General features: G+C 41.5%; 1 protein-coding gene across 2 annotated transcripts in view; it reads right to left on the bottom strand.

The window, feature by feature from the left end:
* Positions 1 to 23707, bottom strand: part of TRIM44 (tripartite motif containing 44) — a 108572-nt gene that overhangs the window by 49067 nt on the left and 35798 nt on the right. Inside the window, exon 4 of one of the 2 annotated variants that reach the window (XM_059722762.1) lies at positions 22111 to 22130. The exons of the other annotated variant lie outside the window; for it this stretch is intronic. Within the exon in view, the coding sequence (XP_059578745.1) occupies positions 22111 to 22130 (20 nt within the window). The remainder of the gene's footprint in view (positions 1 to 22110; positions 22131 to 23707) is intronic. 2 annotated transcript variants of the gene reach the window in all.

Below are 23707 nucleotides of genomic sequence, written 5' to 3'. Positions count from 1 at the left end.
ACATGTCCAGCAATATGCAAGGCATAACATCAAAAACCGCCTCTGTCCTGAAGAGCTTCTGCTGACAGGCGGCTTCAGTACTCATTTAGTGGTAAACTTTGGTAACATATTGATTGTTTATTGCATACACTGCATGACTTTGCTTCCTATTTTAACAAGTAACTACTGCTTGATAACTACATTTGCTCACTGCCAGCCGTGATTGGATTTTAATAAATTATGGAGAAAAACAGTCCTTAACTGAAGTCTTCTGTTAGATGCCTTTCTGGAAGATAAACTTCAGTTTAAACCCAAGTTATTAGCCTTAATACAGGAGTAACTGGATGAATTTCTACAGCTTGTATTATGCTGGAGGTCAGTCTTGATCATCTAATCCTTCTCATCTTAATCCACAAGTAACCCACTGAAACCATTCAGTTGTTCCTACTTAATTTTCATACTGCAATCCCATGTAGCCATTACATACACATTAAGCATTGCCCTACAAGCAGAATGAACAGGCCTTAAAACTGAAATCACAGGTTAAGCCATAAAGGATATGTTAGCTTTCCTGTATATGATGGAAAGATGCTTACAACATTCAAGCTAAAGGAAAACATTCAACATGTTTTGTTTACTTAATAAAGTAGAATATTATCTCTGCAGACAGATTCCCACTTATCTATGCAGAAAATGGCACTATTCAGCATTGAAGACAAAGTAGAGATTTTTAAAACTTATACATATTAATAATGGGCTACTGGAGTAGTAATACAGCAGGTCTGAAATCTGGGGTTGGAGTTACTGAATGCTGAAATATTACACTAGCTATAAATGCCCTTTTGAATTCACCTAGGAATTCTGAACCATTATTCTTCCATACTCAGGGATGGAAAGAAATGACTCATAGACACTACATCACAAGCATTCCTCTGCCTGCACGCTGGCAAAGAAAAAAAGTGACTAAAATACATTTTGGGTCAAAAATAGACTCTTCGTGGTCTCCTACTCCCAACAACATGAAGCTCCCATTCTCATATCTCTGCAGAGCTAACACTACACATAAAAGTCTTACGGCTTTTGAAGTGTCTATGGCACAGAAAGCCTGTCACACAAAGAGCTGAATCTGGGCCTCTAACAAAGGTACTTTTGGGAAGAAGAGGAACTAGGACTCTAGCAAGTTATTATTTTTGTCATATTACACGAGCATTTGGGAACTTTAATATGTGAACAGGACCCCAATCAGGAACTTCTGTCTGCAGTCAGGATCAGTTCCTGTGCAAACAACGGACAAACAAACAAAGCTTCTCTGTCTTATACAAATTACATTCACAAGATGACAGACTATTAAATAGCCAAGCAGGACCAGGATGCAAGGTGAGTAATATTTAACAATAGTATACACACATTTTTTATAATTAGAAGTAGGATAAATTCTCCCCCTGGCTAACAAAAGTCATAAAAAAAACCTATGGTAGGTATGATGGCAGGTGCAAATCTGAAGAAGAAACAGAGATATTCCCCAGTCTTACAAGATGACTTGGGTGAGAGGGCAAATGAGCTGCAGGGAGAAGCTGACATATTTGTAGGATGCAAAGTCTACAGATTCTGGTAAAAATGTGAAAATGAGTTAATAAAGAAGCTAAGTAGATTGGAACTGAATTATACAAGGCCTTAAAGAAAAAGGCAAGGGAACTGCAGTTGATATTCGTGCCACAAGATGAGTGGCACAGTCAGAATGATAAGCTAAAGAGATCTGCTGTTCAAAAAGGATTTCAAGGGGACAAAAGAGCAGCAGTCATGGCTAGACAGAAGGAGAAGATTATAGTAGTCAAGTTGGGGGGGGGAGGAGGAGGGAAAAGGTCAAGATAAAAGCACTGGCAGTCTAGAAAGACTTCGTAATGTTGTGCAAGAAGAAATGGAGAAAACTGACAGGGCTTGGAAGCAGTAAACAATGAAACAAAGAATAAGTCCCAGTTGCAAAGCTGCCTAGGAGTATGCAGTGCTGACCATGGTGAAGAAATTTAGGAGAAGTTGCTTAAGCACAAGAACTTCTATTGCGCTTACTTCCAAGGACCAAAGAAGCCAGAGCCAGGAGCAGTAATCACAGGAGCAACCACACTAGGTGCTGACAGGCAGTGAGAATGTGAGCTTGCAACATTTCTGACTGGATATTCTCTGATCTCTGTTAATTGGCTCTTTGTGCCAACCCTTCTTTCCTTTCCCCATAGTCTCCTTCTTCATTTCAGCCTAATTCAAATAGTCTTCAAAACTCCATATTTCCTTTTATCACTCTTAGTTTTCCTTGTCTTGCTATTTACTCAATTCCCTGCTAAATGAACCTTTTATCTCCTTTCTCCCATAGAAAGAAAAGCTTGCAAAATTGGCCAACTGTCACTCTACACACAAGTGACATGCCTTTTCCCTCTCTGCATTTGTCTCTTAATTAGATTTCAAAGAATGTCATAGATGTTAGGGCTAGAAGGGACCTCGAAGATCATCAAGTCCAGCCCCCTGCCTGGCAGGAAGTCAGTTAGGGTCAAAGGATCCCAGCAAGATAAGCATCCAAGCATTTCTTGAATGAGTCCAGAGTAGGTGCCTCCACCACCTTTGGAGGGAGTCTATTCCAGGTCTTGGTGGCTCGGACAGTAAAGACATTTTTTCTTATGTCCAGCCTAAAATGATCTTGTAGGAGTTTATGACCATTGGTCCTTGTTATTCCTTGGGGTGCTCTGGCGAACAGAGGTTCTCCCAGATCCTGATACACACCCCTTATGTACTTATAAGCAGCCACCGGATCCCCCATGAGCCTGCGCTTTTCCAGACTGAAGAGTCCCATTGCTCTCAGCTTCTTTTCATAAGACCTATTCTCATGCCCTCTGATCATGCGCATGACTCTCCTCTGGACTCTCAAGCTTCTTCACATTTTTCCTGAATTGTGAAGCCCAGAATTGGATGCAGTAGTCCAGCTGCACCCTCACTAAGGCCGAGTACAACAGGAGGATGACATCCTAAGATTTATATGAGAAGCATCAATAGATGCAAGCCAGGGTTTTGTTTGCTTTACCAGCTGCAACATTGCATTGGTGGCTCATGTTCATCTTGTGGTCAATCATGACCTCCAAGTCTCTTTCAGCAGTGGTGCTAGCAAGCATAGCACTACCAAGCCTATAAGTATGCTGCTGGTCCCCACATCCCCCCCCCCCCCCCAAGGTGGAGTACCTTACATTTATCGGTATTGAATGTCATCAGGTTTGTATCCGCCCACTTACTAAATTTTTCCAAGTCAGCCTGGATCAGTAGCCTGTCCTCAGGTGTGGATGCTATGCCCCAAAGTTTAGTGTCATCGGTGAACTTAGCCAGTGCGCTTCTGATACCAATGTCCACATCGTTGATAAAGATGTTGAAGAGAACTGGTCCAAGGACAGAGCCTTGGGGGATGCCACTGGTCACGGAGCACCATAATGATTCACTGCCATCGACCACTACTCTCTGGGTCCGACCTCGGAGCCAATTTCCCAGCCATCGGACTGTGGTGTAGCCAAGGACACAGTTTGCCAATTTTTCCATGAGGCAGTCATGGGACACCAGATCAAAGGCTTTTTTAAAGTCCAGATATATGACATCAATCTCTTCTCCCTCGTCCAGGTGATAGGTCACCTGGTTGTAGAAGGAGATGAGATTGGCCAGGCAAGACCTACCCGCGACAAACCCGTGCTGGCTATCCCTCAGGATGTTGCCTTCAGCCAGCTTATCCAGAAGGGTCTCCTAGATAATTTTCTCAAGAATCTTACCAGGGATTGAGGTCAAACTGATTGGCCTGTAATTCCCGGGATCTACTTTCCACCCTTTCTTGAAGATGGGTACCATACTGGCCTTCTTCCAGTCTTCAGGTACTTCACCAGAGCGCTACGAGTTTTCAAATATTTTTGCCAATGGTTGGACTATGACACCTGCCAGCTTGAGTACCCTAGGGTGTAAACTGTCAGTGGTAAACTTAAACTGTAAGCTTTGTGGGAGCAGGGAAGGCCTCATACACCAAGTCTGTACAGTGTCTAGTGAAGTTTGTATAGTGCTTGTCAAAATGGGACTGCATTCTCAGGATCTCTCTAGTCGTCATAATAAAGCAAGCAGTAGAATAATACGATTTAAATTAGGGCATATAATGACAAGGATTTGACATATTACTATAATTCATGAGGGAGATTACTGGGCAGAGGATGGGTGAAAAAGGCACAGTCGCACAATTACAAGGCTCCTACTCTCATATGTATGCATACAAACAATCAGAAAACCATTAAAAGTAGGTACTACTTCACACAAAAATTGCTGCCTTGTATATCTCTAAAGTATCTCATTACCACAGATCTGAATCAACCTCCATAAATCTAATGCATTGTATCCTTAACTTTTATTGCTGCAAATTATCCAAAGTGCAAAAGGTATGTTATCAGAACTCGTGGTAGAGGTGATATCTTTTATTAAACGAACTAGATTTTTGCAAAAAATTCTTTTTTTTTTTTTTAATAAAAATCTAGTTGGTCTAATAAAAGACATCACCTCTACCATGAGTTCCAATTCCTTTTGCCTCTAGACCGATACAGCTACAACCTGGATACTTGACAAAAGACATGTTATGGAATGGAGGCAATAAGCAACCTTAGTTAGGCTAAAGCAGCTTTTAAAAAGCTTTAAAAGCTGATATCCCTTTACTACTCTATCTCCCTTCATTCTTTAAACTTATTGAAAAAACACCCATTTCATCCCACACCCTCTCCAGCTGGCTTCTGACTCTTGTAGTGGATCCCTGTAGTCTACTGAAATGTCTTGCTAGTTCAGCTGGCTGTTGATCCTTGCCAGCTTTTCTAGGAAAAGCTCAGAACCGCATCTTCAGCTCGACTGATCTGTCAGCTGCATTTGCATGCCTGACCAAGTTCCAATTCTTATACTTCTTTGACTTCTGACTCCACTTTTTCCTACCTGTCTAATCACTCTTCCTGCATATCTTTCAGAGGATCCCTTTTACAATTGGGGATCTGTCCTCAGTAGCCTTCTCTTCAACCACCACTTGCTTCTGGATACTCTTCTTTGCTAATACAATTTCAGTTCCAAGCTTCATGTAGATAAATCCAAGATCTACCACTCTTTCAGACCTGACCATGTCCAAATCAAAATATCAGCCTCTTTCTCTAACACTGCCTCAAGGGTAACTAATTGACTCAAGCTCAAAAACCAACATGGTTAAAACAGAGCTGTTCTCATCCCCTCAGCAAATTTCCCCGCTACCTCCTTTCTTGGACACCACCACCACCACCACACTGACTGTTGCTGAAGTTCATATACATAGACATCAAACTTAGATCTACCTTTAGGTCCTTCCATCCAAGCCATGGCTAATTCTTGTACATCTTTTCGATCCCACATGCTTAGCACATGGTGCATCCTATCTATCCTGACCCATGCAGATAAAATGCTCATTTGATCATTCCTTATCTTGTGCCTTGATCATTGCATTATTTTTCCTTTTGGCCTTGACGAGTGACATATTTTCAAGTACATACCCATGTACAGGGCAAGATCAGTTTTCTCACCTGTGATATGATGTTGTTACCCTTCTCTTTGTGATTTTCTACAACATGACAGCCTCAGTGCTAGCCACTAAACTGCATGCACTTCTAGCTCCACTGCTTCTACTCTGCTTGCACAGATATAGAAAACTGGGTATTGATTATTGACTAGTTATCACGAAAGCAGTGAATGTCAAATCACCATCCCATCCCTCTAAATGAAATCTACTACTTTATGCCCTTGCTAGGCAACGGAAGATAATTTATTTCTTTAGAACAAAAGCCTGAATATATCATACTAACAGCCTTCTGCATTATGACCCCACTAATCCTATTAAGAGAGAGGTTACTGGGCTTGGGTTTGTTGGAGAACAGCACATTAATGAGATCTCCTTGAAATAATCCCATTTCTAATATGCAGGGAAAATTACATTTTCCAGAATAATTATTGTGTCACTCAAACACCCCAACTCCAGTATTAATTGCTTCTCTCCAAACTCCAACAGCAGCTTATTAAATGGCATAACTCCAAGATGGGGGAAAAATGGGAAGTTTATGCTATTTGGAGCCACAATGATTTTGGGAGACTTTGTCTTTAACAGGGTAGCTGCAAACATCCCAGCAGTTTGGTAAGAAGTAGGTCACTGCATTACTGAATATCCTTCTCCTGGGAACAGTCTCTCCACCCCTCACAACCTTTATTGTCACAAGCCATCTAGTCTGCGGCCTGGAGGGCACAGAAGTGGAGGATAACAAAACTCTTCCCAAGAAACTAAGTAAACTAAGCCACTTCTCTACAGGATACTGTCTGATCTCATAAGCAGGGATTCTGGTTTTCTCCAATTTAAAAAAAAAATCCCCAATTTTCATATTAAAAAAGCAACCCTAAATTGCCAATTTTTTCCGTGATTAAAATGAAACACCTATATATACACACACACACATATACATACACTGCCCCCCCCAAATGTGGATTTGGGGTTAATTTTTTGTAAACCAAAAACTGGGATTTTTTTTTAAATCGGAGAAAACCAGGATCCCTACTCATAAGCTACACAGAGTAAGGCCCAGTCACATCGTGTAAGAGATTTCCAAGTGAAGCAGGTGCTGCAGATACAACCATGGTATATCAGAAGGAGCCATGAGCCACCTTCTGAGTCGGCACTAAACTAATGCTTCATTGCAGAGGCTAGGGGGTTTCTGTATGCTGTCTTTCAAACAGGAATAAAGCTATTGCCAAAGCCAACATAACTTACGGGCAGTAGAAGCTCCCTCTTAAAGTGATGTTTTCCAAAAGGCTGATTGCCATAATCTGACTTAGAAACGGTTGTATTTAATAACCTATCCACATGTATACTGACTGCCTCAAAGTAACTCCTAACCATTGCACAATACTGGTGTAAACCCTGCACTGAAGGCAACAGCTTTATGCTAGATTCCTACTGGGGTGCTAACGGGAAATGGAATTTGGGTTAGCAACTGCAAAAGTATTTTGGACTCCGCACAGTATTTAATTTACGTAGTTCCTCTTCTCCAAGGATTTTCTTACTGCTTCCCTCCTGGGTTTGGTTCCTCTGACACCTCCCCGAGTAAAGCCTCCTCAGGAAGGACTCTTACCATGTCCCACTTCACAACACTTCCCAGCCCAGGGGGACCTCAATGGCTACAGCAAGGCACACCATACTGACAGCATCTGTGTCCTGCCTTTTCATCTGTGCTGTTCTCCTATAATTACCAAGAGTTTTCCTCCTGCTACAATTATCCCCCCCAGTTAATTATCAGCTCTAGAATTAAGCTGCTTTCCTCACTCTTCCCTTGTTACCATAACAACAACTGGCCTGCACCTGCCATTGGATGAGCAGTAGCACTTTTTCAGTGGAGGGGGTGGTGTGTGTGGAGGAAGAACAAAGCAGCCGTGGTTGTAGTTTCTTCCCATAAGAGGAAAACATTTGGGAATCCCAACGAGAAAGGGAAAAGATGGACAATGAGCGGGAATGCACACAGAGAGACAGCTGCAGGGTGCCTGCTGCTCTAGGCAGGTGGGAAGTGCTCCCTGATTCCTCTCTCCCCCACCAATTCACCCCACAGAGCGTCCAAACACATCATTGCCCTTAACCTTTGGCTGCAATAAGCGACTTCTCGCTATGTTTCTTTTTATATAAAAGCTGATTACGTGGAACAAACTACTGTACACAAAAGATTTTGCAGTCTAGTGGACAGGGCACAGGATTAAAATATAAAAAAAATCAAAAGACCTGGCCCACAGACTCACTTGTCTAGCCTGGACTAAATTGCTTAGAGGAAAAAAAAATGTCAACAATACTTTCTAATATGAAGCATCTCCAACATGCCAAATGTGAGATGTCTTGAGCCCAGGTTTCCACGTGCCAAGCTTTCATATTTCTAGTTGAAGTCAAGGTGGGAGCTCGCCACCTTTGAAAAAGCAAGGAAACCTGACCTGGAATGGCCAGCCAAAATTTCTGCCCACTTTTGAAAAATGTTCATCTTAACTTTTCCAAGCCCCAGCTCCCACAGTGGGCATAACACTTTACCACCTTGGACATAAGAAGCACTAAACAACAGCCAAGTATTAGCTTCCATTGGCACCCAGAGAACTGGAAGTGGGGATTACATTTGGAGACTTTAAGGGACATACTGAGATTTTGAGTGCTGCAGTAGAACAGGAGCAACATTTTGGTCTCTAATGATTTGCTGCTTGGTGTTTTGGAAGGGTCTGTAGTGTCATTACCTATATTCTTGCTTTAATATGTTTGAGAATAGTTGAGACAGAGTTGTTTTTTTAGTTTAAACAAAGTGATATTAGCCATTCCCTTTAACAATCTGGAACTCCCTAATTCTGTTAACCCCCTTGGAATAACAAGGTTTCTGGCACTTTCAGTATTTATATGCATATATTTTTGTGCTGCAACACGCTGGAGATCCACCGTGTGCAGCTGTATAAGTAGCGAAATGCACATCAGCGTACAAAAAGTGGCAGCAGTGCACTTTTGAGCTAAAACACTTTCATGCGTTTTAGTTAAAAAGCGCGCCGCTGCCATCTTCTCAGCGCTCATGTGCATTTCGCCATTTATACAAATGTATGCACCGCAGCACCGGGCCCTTTTAAAAGCACCTGGCGCTGCAGCACAAGCATGTGTACAAACGCACTTTATGTCTACACAACATCTTGCACTGAAATGCATTTGATCAGTCTGATTTGTATTCCTTAACACAAAAGAAATATAAGCTGTAAAGGCACAGAGCTTGACTACTAAGAGCAGAGGCAGAGTATGTAACATCTACAAATATTTGGAAGGAGTAAACAGCAAGATGAGGAATTTTTAGTGTTGTTCAAGAGAATGGTGTAAAAGAAGCAGTGGGATGAAGCAAAGAAATTTAGATCCAACAACAAAAAGCTTCCTACCAATAACAGCTGTACAGTAAAAGACTGTGAAATATGCTCCCACAGGGAATAAAGTGACAGAATCCCTAACCCTAGGACTGGAAAAAAGAACAGAAAATATGTTTTAAAGAAGAGTCTTGTGCTGAAAAGAGGCTTAAGATAATCTATTAGGTTCATTGTCCTCCCCCCATTTTCCTAAATACTAGTCTGCCACAAGGTATTAGCAACTTAACCATAAATGGTCACCAATAAACAAGGATGGAAGTAGGGGGGAACGTTCCACAGAGTTAAAAAAGTGGACCCAGAAACAGTTGAACAGGGTATTGAAACTACTCAAGTTTACTTTGTATTTGCACAGCACCTACAAAAAAGGAGGAGAGATCCCCCAGGTTCACTTAACAGGTAACAAAAGTCCAAGAAACAAGAAAACGGCTGTATTAATGCAGTGTGACTTGGGTGACAAGATAAAGGAAAAAGCTCAGGACTTCAACTCTTCATGACAGGGCAATGGTCTTACCTGATATTTCTGTCTGGGACTTTAACCTGTTGCCATTTTGCTTATAGAAACTAGAGTCATGCACATATTATAAGCAAGCAAGTTACATCAGTAAAATACCTGAATAGGTATCGACTGAAAGCCACAGATACTACTATTGTTCAGCAAAAAGGCAACATTTCTAAGCAACTCATCTGCTAAGAATATGGGCATATCCAGGCATTTCCAACTGAAAGCACATCATCCCAATTTTCTCCCATGTCTGCATTTGTTAAACAGTTACTTTTGCAGGTGCTGGCTGAAGTCCTTTAAAGTGGACATGTGAACAAGAAACTGGAAGAGCTTTCCTACTGCTGAGAGTTCCTAGCCAGCCCATTAAGTTCTGTCACACTGCCTCTGCTTAATATGACACATCTGAAACACAATTCTTGGGAAGAAGAGAAGAGAAGAAGAAGAAAATGATATATCAAAGAGATAACACATGGCCTTTCCTTTGCCACTGACCATTCAGCCTCTGGGAAGGCAGTTGTATAAAAACAAATGCAACTGGAAAGGCAAGCACAAATACTCCATTTCTTGAGAGGCTGAGGTAAGAGCAAAATTTCTTGTGGCTGACAGGAAATTATGTTCAGATTAGTACAAAAGATTAGGGCCAATGGACCTTTGAGAGCTTTTACTGCTATTTCTTCATGGGATTCTCAGCACACCTAACCCTCTCTGTCCCTTGGGATGACAGATAAATCACCGCAGCTTTGAAAAAGGACAAACTTTCTTCTTGGCTGCTATTCTAAGACTACCTGTCAGCATACACGCGCAGTCTCTCATCAAGCTGAGCTGCATATGTGCTCCAAGAGACATATTACAAATTACTACCAGGATTTTAAAAATCTTTGCCAAGTAAGACTAGGTAGCAGAGAAAAAAAAAGGTGCCAGTTGTAAGGAAACAGTAATTTAGTCAGTAACCATTTCACCGTTTTTTATGCTGTATTTTATTTATTAATTTTCCCATATGAAGGGAATACATCCATTTTAAAATAATGACACAGCAGTAACCCTCTGGCCCTGCTCTTACCAAAAGGTAGTTTCAGGACCTCCAATCCAACAGTTATAGGGGCACAAAGCTGGTTTCGAGCCATCTGCATGATCTGACAGCTTTGGGACTACTTCAGCCCTGCATACCACTTGAGGATACCTAATATAGGGGAAAGCCTTCAGGGATTTATAGATCGTTTGGATCACTGGAGCAACACAAAGTAGTTGTGGCTGGAGTCCTAATATTTGCATCTACATTGTTTAGAACGAAAAGCAATTTGGTAGAATCTAACAAGAAACAAATCTCTAGGCATTAAAATACAATCCCATCTTCTATCACAGACTATATAAGACTATATATCAAAAACTGCCAAATTGCAAATCATTATGGGACAAATTAAGTCACCTAAGTTTCTAAAAAGGTCTGCGAGAGGATGAAATCATGGGCTAAGCCATGGCGAAGATACCACAGTTTACATGCCTATACAGATTATAGATTTCATAGACATTTGGGCTGGAAGGGACCCCGGAGGATCAGAGTCCAGCCCCCTGCCCCAGGGGCAGGAAGTCAGCAGGGATCATAGGATCCCAGCAAGATAAGCATCTAAATGTGTCTTGAAGGCATTCAAAGTGGGTGCTTGAACCACCTCCGGCGGCAGTCTATTCCAAACCTTGGGGGCTCGGACAGTAAAGAAGTTCTTTCTTATGTCCAGCCTGAATCGGTCACAGTGGAGTTTGTGACCATTCAATCTTGTCATCCCTTGGGGGGGCTCTGGTGAACAGACGTTCCTCCAGATCCTGATGAGCACCCCTGATAAACTTCAGGTGGCCACCAGATGATCCCTGAGCCTGTGCTTTTCCAGGCCGAAGACCCCCATGGCTCTCAGCCTCTCATCATAAAGGTCTGTTTTCCTGACCTCTGATCATGTGCGTGGCTTTCCTCTGCACCCTCTCAAGCTTCTCCACATCCTTTTTAAATTGTGGAGCCCAAAACTGGACGCAATACTCCAGCTGCGGCCTCACCAAGGCCAAGTACAGCGGGAGAATGACATCCTGGGATTTGATTGAGAAGCATCTATGGATGCAAGCCAGCGTTTTGCTCGCTTTACTAGCCGCAGCATCACACTGAAGGCTCATGTTCATCTTGTGGTCAACCATGACCCCCAAGTCCCTTTCATATGTAGTGCTAACCAGCATAGCACTACCGAGCCTATAAGCATGCTGCAGGTTTTTCCTCCCAAGGAGGAGAACCTTGCATTTTTCGGTGTTGAACACCATCAGGTTCTTGTCCGCCCATTTCATGAATCTGTCCAGATCCTCCTGGATCACCCTCCTATCCTCAGGTGTGGATGCTTTACCCCAGAGTTTGGTGTCATCAGCAAACTTGGCCAGTCCGCTTCTGACACCAATGTCCACATCATTGATGAAGATGTTAAATAGTATAGGCCCTAGGACAGAGCCTTGTGGGACCCTACTGGTCATAGTGCACCAAGACAATTGGCTCCCGTCAACCACCACCCTCTGGGTCCTACCGCGGAGCCAGTTCCCCAGCCAGCAGATCGTGGTGATGTCAAGGCCACAGTTAGCCAGTTTAGCCAAGAGGTGATCGTGGGATACCAGATTGAAGGCTTTTTTTTAAAGTCAAGATTAGATGCACATGATTTCATTTCTGCTCTCGACCAAGTCCACCACCTGGTCTGGACATAAAAATGAATATGAAATTTTATTATAACCTCTATGATACTAGCAGGGGTGGAAAAGATTGAAATCTGCATGAAGAAGGTTTAAAATGGGGAATTAAATCAAAAAACTTTTCTATTGTTTTAAAAGAGGCTAAGAAAATAAATACAATTTAGATTGACCTGGGTTGTAGCTACCCTGACAATTATTTTAAAAAGGCACTCCATATAAGGGAATAGCCACCTGGCTAAAACCATGCACATAAAAGAACATTAAAAGAAATTAAGCATGCGGATACAACCATCTCCCTCTTGAAATCTCCTGCCCCTACTTTGGAAGCTGTAGCAAATTGAGCGTGGTTGGTAAGTGCAAAGTGGACTGACCAGCATCAGAAAAATGAAAACTCTTTGCTCCTGAAGAAACACAGAAACACAGCAGGGACCAATTGGATCATCGAACACAGTTCTTTGCAATGTCAGACAATGGTATAATAGAAGGTAAGTTCAAAAGGGCTGCAGGAACATCCACGCTGGTTCTCCCTTCATATCACAAGTCACAGACCACCCTCTAACGCTGAATAGCAAACTTTGAAACTTCAGTACAAAAGTCTCAAAAAATACAATGTGCAGCAGAGACCAAGGGAGCCACAGATGCCTTAGACCCCTGTAATGGCAGAGAACTTGTTGTTAGGCAAAATGGGCCCCAACTCCTGAAAATACATGCATCTGCAAGTCAGTCCTGGTTGTGGGAAGAAGCAAAATTAAAAATAGAAAACTGAATATGGCTTTTGTGTCAGCAATTGCGCTATTTCTCCATGAAGGTAAGAAAGGATTTAAGAGCCAAATTAAAATGGTATTATTTTATTCAGGTGCCTAATTTGACATAGAAGTCAATGGCAAATAAGGATCCTAAACTGAAAGTAGGCATCTAAATAGCAAGTTGGTATCTACATAACATAGTTAGGAGAGAAGTTAGACAAGCTTTCAGGCACAAAGTGTCCTTCCTCAGGTGAGGTGAATCTAGATCTTAGTTTTTACTTACATATAGGCTATTCCCGAAAGGAAATGACTATTCATCTATAGATAAGACCTCTACTCAGCTATTAAAATTAAAATATAATGGAACAAAGATTGGCCAAAGCTAAGAGTTCTTAGGTTAACTGGCTGATAAAAGAATACTATATTCTGGTTCTTCTATAGATTGCTACTTTTAAATCAGGCTAAGAAAGTAACTCACTGATTCCTGCCATTTTCCTTATCATTCACTCTCTTTTCTTTTGTATAGTATCAGATATCAACTTCCAAATCTATAAGTCACTGTCTGGTTTTGTTCAGTGTGCAGATTCCATCTACCCTGTCTGGGCATTTGTTAAGATTACACATTTTGATTAAGTGCTGTGCTCTGCTGTTTGTTGGACATTGCATTCACACAGGGAGCTGTCCAAAATGTTCATCTTGTGAAATGTTGTTTTGAAGCCTCTGTATCCATACCTCAGTCTATTCAGCGTGACCCATGCTTCTATATTGAAGTTGTACCCAATGTGGGACTTGTTTGGTATTGGTATAAAATGTTGTAGAAATAGGCCTGACCTCTCCCAGAGGTCAGCCCACTCTGTTGCTGCCATAGGTGTGGTTCGACAACGTCAATCTCCTCCAGGAGCTTGTGGGCTTTGTGTGCAAAAAGTTTATGACTTTTAGGCCTCTTAAACCTCCATCTGTTCAGGTCTTCAGTTAACAGTTGATGGAGCAGGTGATTTTCATCATCTCTTGCCACTATTGCCAGTAACGATGTTAGGATTTGTCTTCTTATATCACTTGGTCTAATGCCTGAGACTACAGGAAGTACATCTGTATAAGTTGTACAGTGTGTTATGAGTCTCAGCGTGCTGTTAAGTATAGTGTCGAGCTTTTTAACATGACAAAATATTCCTATCGCAAGACAACAGAGTTGAATGCCAATGCCACCAAAAGGGATTTACTACATTGATTTGCAGGGTCCTTCGTGCCGGTACCAGCTCTAGAGACTTTGGAAAAACTCTTTTCTAGGGTGTGCAATCTCTTTTACAAATAACATGCTTGTAAGCTCTGGACAGGACAGGACAGGACAGTGATCTCTTCAAAGAAACCAGCCTGCAATATCCACGAACAGGCAAAGCTGCCAAACACCAAAACTTCTTCCCTTCCTTTTTTTCCCCACCACCAGCCTTTGCTGATATTGCTTATAGAGGAAATCTCCAAGTCAGATAATGACTGACCACTACAGAAGGGTGAGCACAGGCCACAATTGCAGTAATTTTGGTTTCCCAAATTCTGAAACTGCTCTTTGGGATTAGAGAAAACAAACACCAGCAGACTCCTCTCCACTCCTCCTCCCAAAAAGGAGGATGAAGACTGCATAGCTTTTTCTTTTCCATACCTACCAGTGCCAAAGGATACCAAATATCCTTTGGCACAATACACAAAGGATATTTGCTGCAACCCTCAAAGGAATGGAGTAATGGGAACAGGTAGGTTCCCACTGAATGACTGGTAGCTCTGGAAGGTGTTATTTTTCCTTAAAGTAACTGTACAAAGGCTCCTAGGTTGCCTGCTGATCCAATGCAGCTCTGCACTGACTTGCAATGCAAGACAAATGATAATGGAGCCCTCTGTTGAAGAAGGAAGACTAATCAGACAAGATATTGGCAATCTCTCTTCTTTTTGAGGCTGATACTGAACCATAATAAAGGAGAACAAATAGGAAACTGGGAAGGGGTACTGATTTGAGTCCAGGACTTGGAGCCAGGAACTCCCACATCCTATTTCCACCACACAACTGCAGTCTTTGGAAAACCTCTTTGCTTCAGCTTCCCCATCTATTAAATGGCTATAATGTTGCCCACCCTACTTTGTAATGTGCAGATAATATAAATAAAATTATCCTTTAATTATCAGCACCTGCTCATTTAAAAAAACTAATCTCCCTCCTCACCCCCCAATAAAGTTATAAGGCATGTTTAAAGAGATGTGGTACTGGTGCCTAGTCATTAAAGATGTCAGTAGGAAATGAAAGCAGGATTTATGAACAAGATTGTTCCTAAACCTGAGCCATTAAGAATTAACTTAGTATCATGAAACAGATGTAATAAGAGATTACAGAGGGACCATTTACATGTTCCGTTCCGGACAAGATTTTCTCAGAAGCATGGTGAAGCTTACAAAAGAGAGACAGAGTTGTGATTATCAAGCTGTTAACTAAAAATCAATTACTGTTTGGCTTTTGTTGGTGACAGGCAGAGCTCATACACAGCAGCCCCAGCTCTCATCTTGCTGAAGGAAAGGGTGACAAGGGGAAATAAATATGTCCAGCTTACTCTGTGCTAACATGTGACAGCTGAGTTTCTTCACATGTCGTCTTAATATGGATATCTGGATGTCTCTCAGAATAATGAAGGTCTCATCTTTCACATTTCTCTGCTTCCCTACAATCACGAACAGATGCCTGGGTTTCCTCATAAGTACATAGAAATTAAAGTAATACAACAAACAAGCAACGAATTCAGAACACCACAGAAAAAAAGGGATGCAATAGGGATGCTGCTCAGAGTGCAGTGAACTAACTGGAGATGCACCAGTTGCGTCATGTGGTGCCCTTTGGGTCTGACAGAAGGTATGGACAGACGTGCATTTGAAGCACTCCAAATCTCCCTCCACTTTGGGAGGGCTTCAGCACTGTGCAAAAATGCCCCCACTTCAAAACAGCTATGAAGGCATGATATGGTAGTGCTCTTAAGCCAAAGGGGCCAGCAGAAATCCCAGCATGTCCTGAAGGACAGCTGAGTGTTCACTGAAATGTTTGCCTGGCTCCCTTACATTCCCCCTTGCTTCCCAGAAGGAGATAAGGGTGAGAGCAGAGCACTGGGATACTGGAGGACTAAGCGATCCCCTGTCCTGCTCCACTACAGGGTGATGTTTCAGGGAGCATTTCAAACATGACCTTCTTCTTTCATATCTGAAATGCTGCAGCCACTTCGAAGCATTTGTCTGGCCACATACATCTGCACCCTTGCTGTTTATAGTATTCTGAGTACTCCAAACAGTCTGTCCATCCATCCATCCATCCATGGCCAAAGAGATTAAAAAAGACACAAAAAACAAATCCTTCCAGAAACAAGATACTGGCACTATTTTCTTTGCCAACCCTCTCCACGGAGCTAGCTAACACAGAAGCTACTATTTCATTGAGAACTGCACCGATCTTGCCATAGGGTGAAGAGAATCAGGCCCTAGAAGGTGATCAGTTCTGTAAGAGAGAAGCAATAATTTTCCAGTGTAACTGGGGCTCTTTCTGCAGAGAGAGATGCCTGAATGAGATGTGCTAGGGTTATATATTCTAGCAACTGTGAACTTAAACGTTATTATTGTTGTAGTTTCAAATCAACTACTGTCTCTTTTGTACTAGAGTTATATTACAAAAGCAAGGCTGGCTTATTTTGAAGGAACCTGTTAGCTCTGAGTATAAAGGCTGATACAAATACGACAGATAGCCAAGTAAAATACCATTTGTTTTTTTGTGGGAAGGGTGGACAAGAAGATTTTGTGTTTGGGCTGACAAGTTTTTATACTGTGTAAAACTGTCATAACATCTCATTTGTAGATCAGGCAGGAAGATGATAAGCAGCCTAGTCTAGATAAAAAAAAAACAAACAAACCAAAAAAAAACAAAAAACCCAACCAGGAACAGTAGAGAAAGCTGGAAAATTGCTGCTTAAAGTAAGTGGCTCTTTTGTTTAAGCATCCACTTTTCAAATCTGCCCTTTGCAAAAACCCCTTTTAAAAAACGACTAAGCACTAGTTAAACCTCCATTTCCATGCACATCAATACGCCCCCACTCAAATCAGTTCTAATCAAACAGAAACAGAAGAAGGCCAGATGGAAAGACAATGGGCAACTACTCCCTAGTGGGAAGCCAAGCTATTAACTCTGCATTGGTCTGTGTAAGGTGAGCAGATTATCCCTGTTTATAATTTATTCTTCTGCTTGAATCCTGGTAATATTTTCACTGTCACAAAACAGCTTTAGTAAGGCAGGCTCCCCAAAGGCTATGGGGCTGAATGGGTGCCCAAAGTCACTTCTGGAAGTTATTTTAGCAATACAACTTGTCCTTGATGCATAAAATTGAAGGGTCTTTGTAAATGGTGCAGCAAAAGGAATCTGGGACCATAAAAGTGCAGGAGAGAATTACAGTCCAATATCAGTAGAGCATAGCGAGCTACATGTAGGCTCCATACAACACGTGCACTACTGCATTAGTGTTTAAGATTCATTTGTCTGATTTACACCAGTCCATTCAGTTCTGTCAGGGATTTCAGTCACTGCTGTTTGGAATAACCTAGGGTTAGAATCCATGTCCTAAGAAATGAGCAATATAGAAAGTCCTAAATCTTTGCTACAGCAAGTGAACATTGCATCTGGAATGCCCAATATATTAGCATTACCTACACAGAAGATGAACTGGCAAAAGGAAGCACTGCTGTGATATAATTTGTAGCAGCAAAGCAGATTGAAGGTAAATGAGGGTCTGTGCCCATCATGTAGACCAGAAAAAAAAAAAACAACACACTTCACATTTTCATCAAGACTTTCATCACAAAAAGTGCTTCATATTCTTAAAAAATACAGCATAGTAAAGTGCAGACCCAGGGCTGTGGAAAAAGCAACAGGAGAATTTTGGTAAATTCCTACACTCGCAGAAAATACTACGGAATTCTTAACACCCACAAAACCACCCATTATTTAAGGACTTCAATCCAAAGCACACAATGTACCCGAGATAGGCAAATTTAATAAGTTATTAAGGCCTCTAGACATATAGCTACATGGAGTCTCCAACAGTCCTACAGCTATGCTGTTGTCCTCTTTCACCTCTTTGGCAGGTTAGGACACTCAGCCTTTAGGAAGTTAGAGTCTGTCCCACAGAAAAGAGGTGACAAAGCAAAGGGCTGCATATTTGGCTTTTATTTACCCTTGCACAGCCACAATGAAGCAATGGTAGCAAAGCCCATCTTCAAGTCTACAATTCCCCAAAGGCATCTGCTGGACTAAGATCAACAGTACTCTCCTAAATCAGGTCTGCTTCAAGGGTACAGAGAGAGCTGGAAGGTCACTTCGTTGCCACTCCTTCCTCTGCCAGCATAGGTGGTCTTGTGGTCAACTGCCTCAACCTATGGAGAAGGTTCCTTGTGCTAAATGGCAAATTGGACCCTACAGCTCTTGGTGGAAATTCTGTCTGAAGCTGCTGCTGCATTTAAATTATGGGGTTTATTATTATTAAACAGTCAATAGAGCAGTCTGTGCTATTCTGATACTGAAGCCTTCTCCATCTTTGGACCTTCTCTGCTGTCTGTGCACCACAGAATTTCACCTGTAGTGTTCTGTGTTACTACCACGCTGAGCAAGACAGTATGGAACAGTCTAGTATCAGGCACATGGTCAACAAATCAAACTGGTGGAAGAACTAGAACAGCAGTTCTTAGTGTTACATGTATTTTTAACAATACTCCCACTCTCACAGAAGCCTTGTCACCTTTCCCCATATCCCTCCCTCTTACAATTGCAGTACATTCCTATACTGCACTGTTACTGGCACCTTTATTAACTAGGTGTACTTGATTTCAAGGGATGTTGAAAAGCATGTCAGAATAACTGAAACTTCAGAAGTTTAGTAACAGTCTGTACTGAATTGTTAATTAGAACAGATTGAGTCAGACAGAAGCACACCATAAACAAACTAATTAGTATCAATGAGTACATCAGGGCAGGTCTATGGAAGCAGCACTCCATCACTGGCTTCTAACAAGTTAGCACCCGTTTGTTACCTCTTGGCTAATGTCCTGTTGAAAAGACATTAAACCATCTGCAGGCAGACCAGAAGTCGCACACTAACAGAACACAAAGATCCACTTTTCCTGTCATCCTTTTATCATAATTGGCTCATTCTTACCACACTGTCCAATTCAGTCCAGCTACAAAGCCAGTTCTCATTTAGGATCCTCTATATGTAGAATAAACATGTCATTTGCAGATTATATACCCTCAGGGCTGTCACTGGACTGGCAGTTGGTAAAACAGCAGTTTCCTTAAAAGGGCTGAGGAATGCCTTGTGCCCCATTCAGAATTAAGATAGACAGTTTTAATGCAGAACAACATATGGGCATGAAAGATTCCAGAGGGAATGTGAGAAGAGGAAGAATTAGGACAAGCCATTCAGTTTGTCAGCCTGCACTAACCATTGTCATTTAAATACAGCGAGTCAAGAAAACAGGATTCCCTTAGACATCGCCCACACAGATTCCCCAGATGCAGCCCTGCAGAAGAACTGTACATAATTTTGCTTTTTGCAAGAAAAGAATAAGGAAGTGCAATATACCACAAATTTATGAGAGAGTCCAGAACAGGCTTAGTTTAATCAGATTTCAATAGTTTAGTTAACCGGAGGCAACCAATGCAGGAAGAATTTTGGCCACTTTCACAGAAACAGAAATATTCATTTATGACAGGAGGGGTTACAAAAATAACTATGAATTTTAGAAGACTATAAAAGCCTTATGCTTTTGGACATAATTCAACCTTTAATGGGGGTTAGGGATACATTCTGTCTGGCAGGAAAACGGGCATATCATTCCACAGTTCTCTTCTTCAGGATTTCTTGTATCCTACTCTGAAACAGTGGGCATTGGCTAAAATTAAAGCAGTGCTAACAGACTACAAGGACTATTGCCTGACCCATTTGAGCAATCCCTATCCTCTGGAATAATTCACATAATCCCATTCCCAATCACCCATGATTCCTGGTTTTAACTTTCTGTATACATGCATGGTCTCACTTTAAGCGGCAGGTGTATGTAGACGTGAACAGAAGAATTAAACAACGTAACGGTAACCACACAGTCAGCAATCATTTGTTCCCATGCTCCCTGTTCACCCATATACACGGAAGAATTTAAGGCAATAATATAAACCAAAAGGAACCCATATGCCACAACGCTTTTGGAGGCTGTCTATTAAATCCGTTCCACACCCCAGGGCTACTTGGAATTTTATGACCGCAAGCTGATTTCTGCACTTGAAAAGCACAAGCCCACATCCAACTTTGGAATTTCTAAGCAGTACAGTATTTATGGCTTACAGGATTCCCTGCTGTCAAGGGCAGCAGTGTACAGATTCTTCAGTTTTTTTTAATAATTCAAGAAAAGACCACCACAGATGCAGACATAGTTACGGTTTGGATTTTATAACTTGCTTTTGAAGTGTTCCACATAAGGCCCACCCACTATTTCTTATGTAACAGAACTTGCTTTGATGTAGTAGAAGTTCTAACAGTGCAAGCAGTATAGGATCAGGTGCCTATTTTTTAAAAAACGGAGAGGTTTGCTATAGTGGTAAGTTTACATTGCAAAGGAACTGGCAGGCCCAGTAATGATCACTTCTTTTAGAGCCACTGAACTTCAATAAAATGTCATCCTTCCCTAGACTTAGGAACAGAAGATAGGAAAGGTAGGCAACCACATCATATAATACCTTTCATCAACTGGTCTAGATCCACCTTGAAACCTCTTCAAGTTTCTCTCTCCACTATTCTTACTGTTTCAGCACTTCACCCCTGTGCTGTTGTTCCAATTTCCAGCCTAAATTTGTTCCATGGGAACAAAATAATATTATATTAAAACTGATTCCCAAACATTGAGCTAATGGAAGCTGTGGGTGCTCAGTATCCTGATTATCAAGCCACCTAATTAGGGTTTTAGGTACTGAATTCTGAGCATTATGTCTGAAGTGCATTGTCTAAGAACAGGCAAGGTTTTTTGAGTCAATGTGATATCTTTTATTAGACCAACTGAGCAGTCGGAAAAAAGTTCTTGGCAAGCTTTTTGGCACAGACACCCTTCTTCTGGCATAGGGAGACTCTGCTGGTCTGAGACTCCAAGAACAAGCAGTGGCATAGTCAAGCTTAGAACTCCAGGGCATTTATAGACATGCTCCGGGAAGCGGGGCGCTTGAACTAGCGCAGCTCCAAGAGCTGCACTAATTAAAAGTGCCTGAAATGTCACATGCATCAGCATCCCCATACTGAAAAATGGTGGCTGGGCGCTTTGAACTAAAGCTCATCAAACCAGCTTTAGTTTGACTCACTCCGCCACCATTTGTCAGCACGGGGACACTAATACACATGATGCTACAGTCTGCTGGAGCACAGTATTACCACACTCCAGCAGACTCAATTAATTGAATCTGCTTTGATGTGCTGTAATTACAGCATGATAGAGCAGCCTCTCTGCATGTGTATAGGAGCCCCCAGACTGTAGTTTCCAGCATTCATCCACCTGGGATACAGACAGAAGGAACAACTGCATCAATATCAAACTGCATCAATATCAAAACAGGAGCATAACTAAGAGGGGAGAGGGGAGCAGAAAAAGTTACTGCTGCTGTAACTAGCAGCTAATCACTGCCACCACTGTGCAGTCCAGCAGCCACTGCCCCATGCACTGAGCCATTGCTCACAGCACAGAGCTGCTGCCCTGCCCTGTTACACCTCTGTCCAAAGATGCTGCTACAAGCTGTTATGATCCATCTGTTACATCCCAGGGCTTCTATAGCGATACAAGTGTAGCAAAGCTATTTTAACTTTAACCCAGTTTCATTCTGGCTTAAGGTTTCAGCAATTTAAACCAACATGTATCACTACTGGATCATGCAGACATATAAAGTAACAGCTGGTGTATGCTCTCAAGCTATAGCTCCCCCTCCCCTTTAAATGCAGTTAAAAGGTATGCTTGTATACAGCCTCCACCCCACTATTTCTCATGTAAAAGAGAAAAAAAAAAGGCATTTTCAATAAAATGTTAAGCATTATAGAAAAGCTGTGACTGCAAGTGAAGAAAAACAAACAAACAAAAAATATATACTCTTACCTGTGGTCTTCATCTCTGCTCTGCAGGAAAAGAAAGAAACGAAACTGAGTGTTGAGTTCAGCACTTTAAAACCTTGGGCTTTTTCCTTCCCCAAACACACACAGACATTTTAGTAAGCTATGTATTATGGCAGATCCAGCGCACACTGTCTTTAAATGTAGGAGAGTGCATATATTTCTATTTGGTGAGGTACAGTATGAATTAGAAGCTCAACTTGACCAAGGCCAATAAGAACAGGTCAATTTTTACTACTTGGCATAGGCAGCTCAACAATAAACGATCAAGTCACTTTCCAACAGGAGAAATGCTTTAACACCCCTTATCCCCAATTCACCTCATTTATAGCAACAGAGAATACTAACACCATCTTGTCACTTGCTACAGGGAGAGTAGGATCAGATACCCAATGTGAATGGAAGCAGGTGGTGTATAAATTGCACAAGGACCTAATGACAGCTAGTATCTCAGTCTACATTTCTTCATGCAGTGGAGGTTAAATAGCTGCATAGACTGCAAAACACATTGGACTCAATTGTCATCTTACACACAGTGGTATGATAAGAAATACAGAGAACTTAATGTAGTTTAAGAAGAGAATCACTTTTCATTACAGCTATTCATTTTGTACAAAGCATTCAGACTATCTACATCAGATGTTTTATACAGCAAAGGACACTGCAACTGCAATCACAGATCCTATGTAAAGTGTGGCAATACTGCAATGGGGACATATACACGCCACCTCCTTCCTCCTCAGCCCCACTGAACTCTCCTAGAGAAAGGCATGAGAAAGAGCACTGTGGAAAGCAGACTTTGATTTCTGATTACTTGAACAGTCTGATAGGAAACAATATATTAACTGAAGCAGTTATGCAATTTAATATGCTTTACATAACTAGGCAACTAAACCTTCATACAGCATAGATAAAACCTCAGTACGTCCACAGATGTTGAAGGCAAAGAATGTATAGGACAGCTGACACTTCATGGATAAAAATGATTGGTATTATATTTAGGTGGCTCTATTTCTAGATAATTTTGGTCTTTATATGCAAATGCCCTTTCTTAAGCAGAGACTGTGTGGAACACCCCTACTGCTCATCCCCCCCAAATAAAGTCACAATTCTCTACTCTGGTAAGGTGAATCCTGCTGAATTTCATTATGGTAAAGTGAATCCTAGCTGGATTTGGTTGCTCTCCCTACTATCTGCCATCTGTATCTATTTAATGTCACCAACTAATCACTGGATTGCTGATGCAGACTTTGGCAGTTCTCTCTGCACTTGACATTGACATATATGTCAATCAGCCGTCCAATTCCAAGGAGGGAAAAGTTCAGTGATCAGGCTTAAAACTAGTCTAAAAAGTGATCAGACTTGAAACTAGTCTAAAAAGCAAAAAACATGCAAATTCCTTTTCCTAAATAACAAATCCCACTTTAGATTTGTAAGTGAGAAAATTCTAAAAATCTAATTACTTTCAGTTTTTATGCAGTTTCTCTTTTCCTTTTATTTCTCTTTGCTTAGATAAGAAAGAGACTATCACCTTATTTTTTGTTTATAGTTCAGTCTCCCAGCCGTTTGTCTTCTAGGTACTC

This window comes from Alligator mississippiensis, chromosome 2, assembly GCF_030867095.1.
Source record: "Alligator mississippiensis isolate rAllMis1 chromosome 2, rAllMis1, whole genome shotgun sequence".
NCBI lineage: Eukaryota > Metazoa > Chordata > Crocodylia > Alligatoridae > Alligator > Alligator mississippiensis.
The sequence above is the reverse complement of the archived record's forward strand: the minus strand, read 5'-3'. Positions and strand labels throughout refer to the sequence as shown.